At 50.5% G+C, this 2,202-nt stretch overlaps 1 protein-coding gene across 1 annotated transcript; it reads right to left on the bottom strand.

Moving 5' to 3' along the window:
• Window positions 1–228: 228 nt before the first annotated feature.
• Window positions 229–1,947, bottom strand: LOC138964615 (uncharacterized). Its single transcript, XM_070336619.1, has one exon. The coding sequence runs from the start codon at window positions 1,945–1,947 to the stop codon at window positions 229–231; it is 1,719 nt and encodes a 572-aa protein (XP_070192720.1).
• Window positions 1,948–2,202: the final 255 nt, after the last annotated feature.

Genomic DNA, 2,202 nt, shown 5'->3' on the forward strand with positions numbered 1-2,202 from the left:
TTAATCATTTCTTACACGCGCATGAAATATTTATTACACGTGTATTTAATCATTTCTTACACGTGTATGAATTATTTATTACACGTGTATGAATCAATCATTACGCGCGTATTAATTATTTAGTACGCGCGTATGAATCATTTCTTACGCGCGTATGAATTATTTATTACGCGCGTATGAATTATTTATTACGCGCGTATAGGTTATGAGCCAAACGGCTTTCCATACTCATAGCTTGGTGTGCAGCGATGTCCCTGTGGGCCAGACATGTTTCCTCTCACTGCAGTGGAGTTGGCAGGTCTGCAGGAAGTGGTCCGGTGTCTGGTCCGCCTCTCCACAATGGCACAGGGCCGACTGTCTGATGCCGATCCTTTTTAGGTGGCTGTTTAGTCCACAGTGGCCTGTCCGGAGGCGGAAGACAATGGTCTGCTCGTGACGAGTGAGCTGATGGAGGGCATCTTCGTGTGGATTATATCCATTGTTTTTCTTTTTGAAGGTGGATTTTTGCCTGTTTCGGATTAGGGTCCTGGCTTCACGGTAAGTGAGATTAGAGGGTTGCTGCTCAGTTTTGCTGCCCTCATTTGCCAGCCGATCCGCCACTTCGTTGCCCACAATCCCCGTGTGTGCAGGGATCCACTGCAGGACAACCGCTGTGGTTTGGGCCAGTGTGTTGATGTTCTGCATCATGTGTTCCATGGTCGATTCTGGATTGCCCGAACACAAGGCCTGGAGTGCTGACAAAGAGTCTGAAAAAAAGACAGCTTTCTTGGGACGGTTTTCCCACTGCAGGACTGTCTCTGTGGCTTTGTGGAGTGCCAGAACTTCAGCCTTGTAGTTGGAGCACAATCTCCCTCCGGATGCTGACACAGAGACTGGGGGCAGGCCTGGTTTCTTGATGAATACGCCACATCCTCCGTTTCTTGTGGCGTCTTCAGCTGATCCGTCGGTAAAGATGTGTGTCCATCTAGCTGCAGGGTAGCGCTTGTCGATCTCCTCCATTGTCAGAGCTTTCAGCACAGCGTCACTCTGGTCTTCCTTCACAGTAATGCCAGGGATGGTGGTTCTGACTTCAGCTTTAAGGGTTTTTGGGGGCCAGTTGGTTGGATCAAGTCTCTCGCACAGTTCGATGTTTGCCGTCAAGATGTCAGCCTGCATGCGTTGCTCTTCCTTGACAAGATGGTTCAAGCTTTTCCGTTTTAGCCTGTTCTTTGTCATGCTTTTTAGTTTGTCATGCAGGGGGTGGTCTGGTAGCCTCTTCATCTTTTCGGCATGGGCAAGAAGCTTGCTTCGCTGTCGGCTCTCAATGGGTTCAACTCCAACTGTCCTTTTCATTGCAGCAATAGGAGTGGATTTCATGGCGCCAAGGATTATCCTGAGGCCAAAGTTTTGGACCCAGTCCAGTTTGTTGGTGTGCGTCTTGGCTGCGGTTGCCCAAGCACTTGCCCCATACTCCAGCACTGGGCGAACTGTTCCTGTGTACACAGTCTTCAGTATCTTGGAGTTTGCCCCCCAATGTGTTCCCGAGAGCTTCTTCATCAAGGCAAGCCTCTTGATTCCCCTTTTTTCCATGTCTTCGATCTGGGGCTTCCAAGAGAGACGTGGATCCAGTTTTACCCCGAGAAAAGTGGGAGTCTCAACTTGGGGCAGGGTTCTGTCGCCGAGCTTGATGGTGACTTTCTCTTTGGTGGTGGAGAGAGAGAACACAGTAGCCTGAGTTTTGACTTCGCTGACCTGAAGACCCCAATCTTCTGTCCACTTGTGTACGTCATGCACCGCGGTCTGGATCCTGCATGCTGCAGACGTGGCCAGGTCTGCTGCACTCCAGATGGCAAGATCATCTGCGTGCAGAGTGTTGGAGACATGGCGGGGGAGAAAAGTGGTGATGTTGTTGATGTACAGGAGAAAGAGAGTTGGTGATACGACTCCCTGGGGAACTCCTTCTCTCATCTTCAGACTGTGGCTCAAGTGTCCGTCCAACTTGACTCTTGCTGATCGTTCATGCAGGAAGAGCCGGAGAATGCACGCGTGTGTGTGTGTGTGTGTCAGTGAATGTGATTGTGTATGTGTGTGTGCCGTGTGTGTGTGTGTGTGTGTGTGTGCGTGTGTGTGTGCGTGCGTGTGTGCGTGCGTATGTGCGTACGTACGTACGTACGTACGTACGTGCTTGCGTGTGTGTCTGTGTGCGTGCGTACGTGCCTGCCT

This window comes from Littorina saxatilis, linkage group LG4, assembly GCF_037325665.1.
Source record: "Littorina saxatilis isolate snail1 linkage group LG4, US_GU_Lsax_2.0, whole genome shotgun sequence".
Lineage (NCBI taxonomy): Eukaryota > Metazoa > Mollusca > Gastropoda > Littorinimorpha > Littorinidae > Littorina > Littorina saxatilis.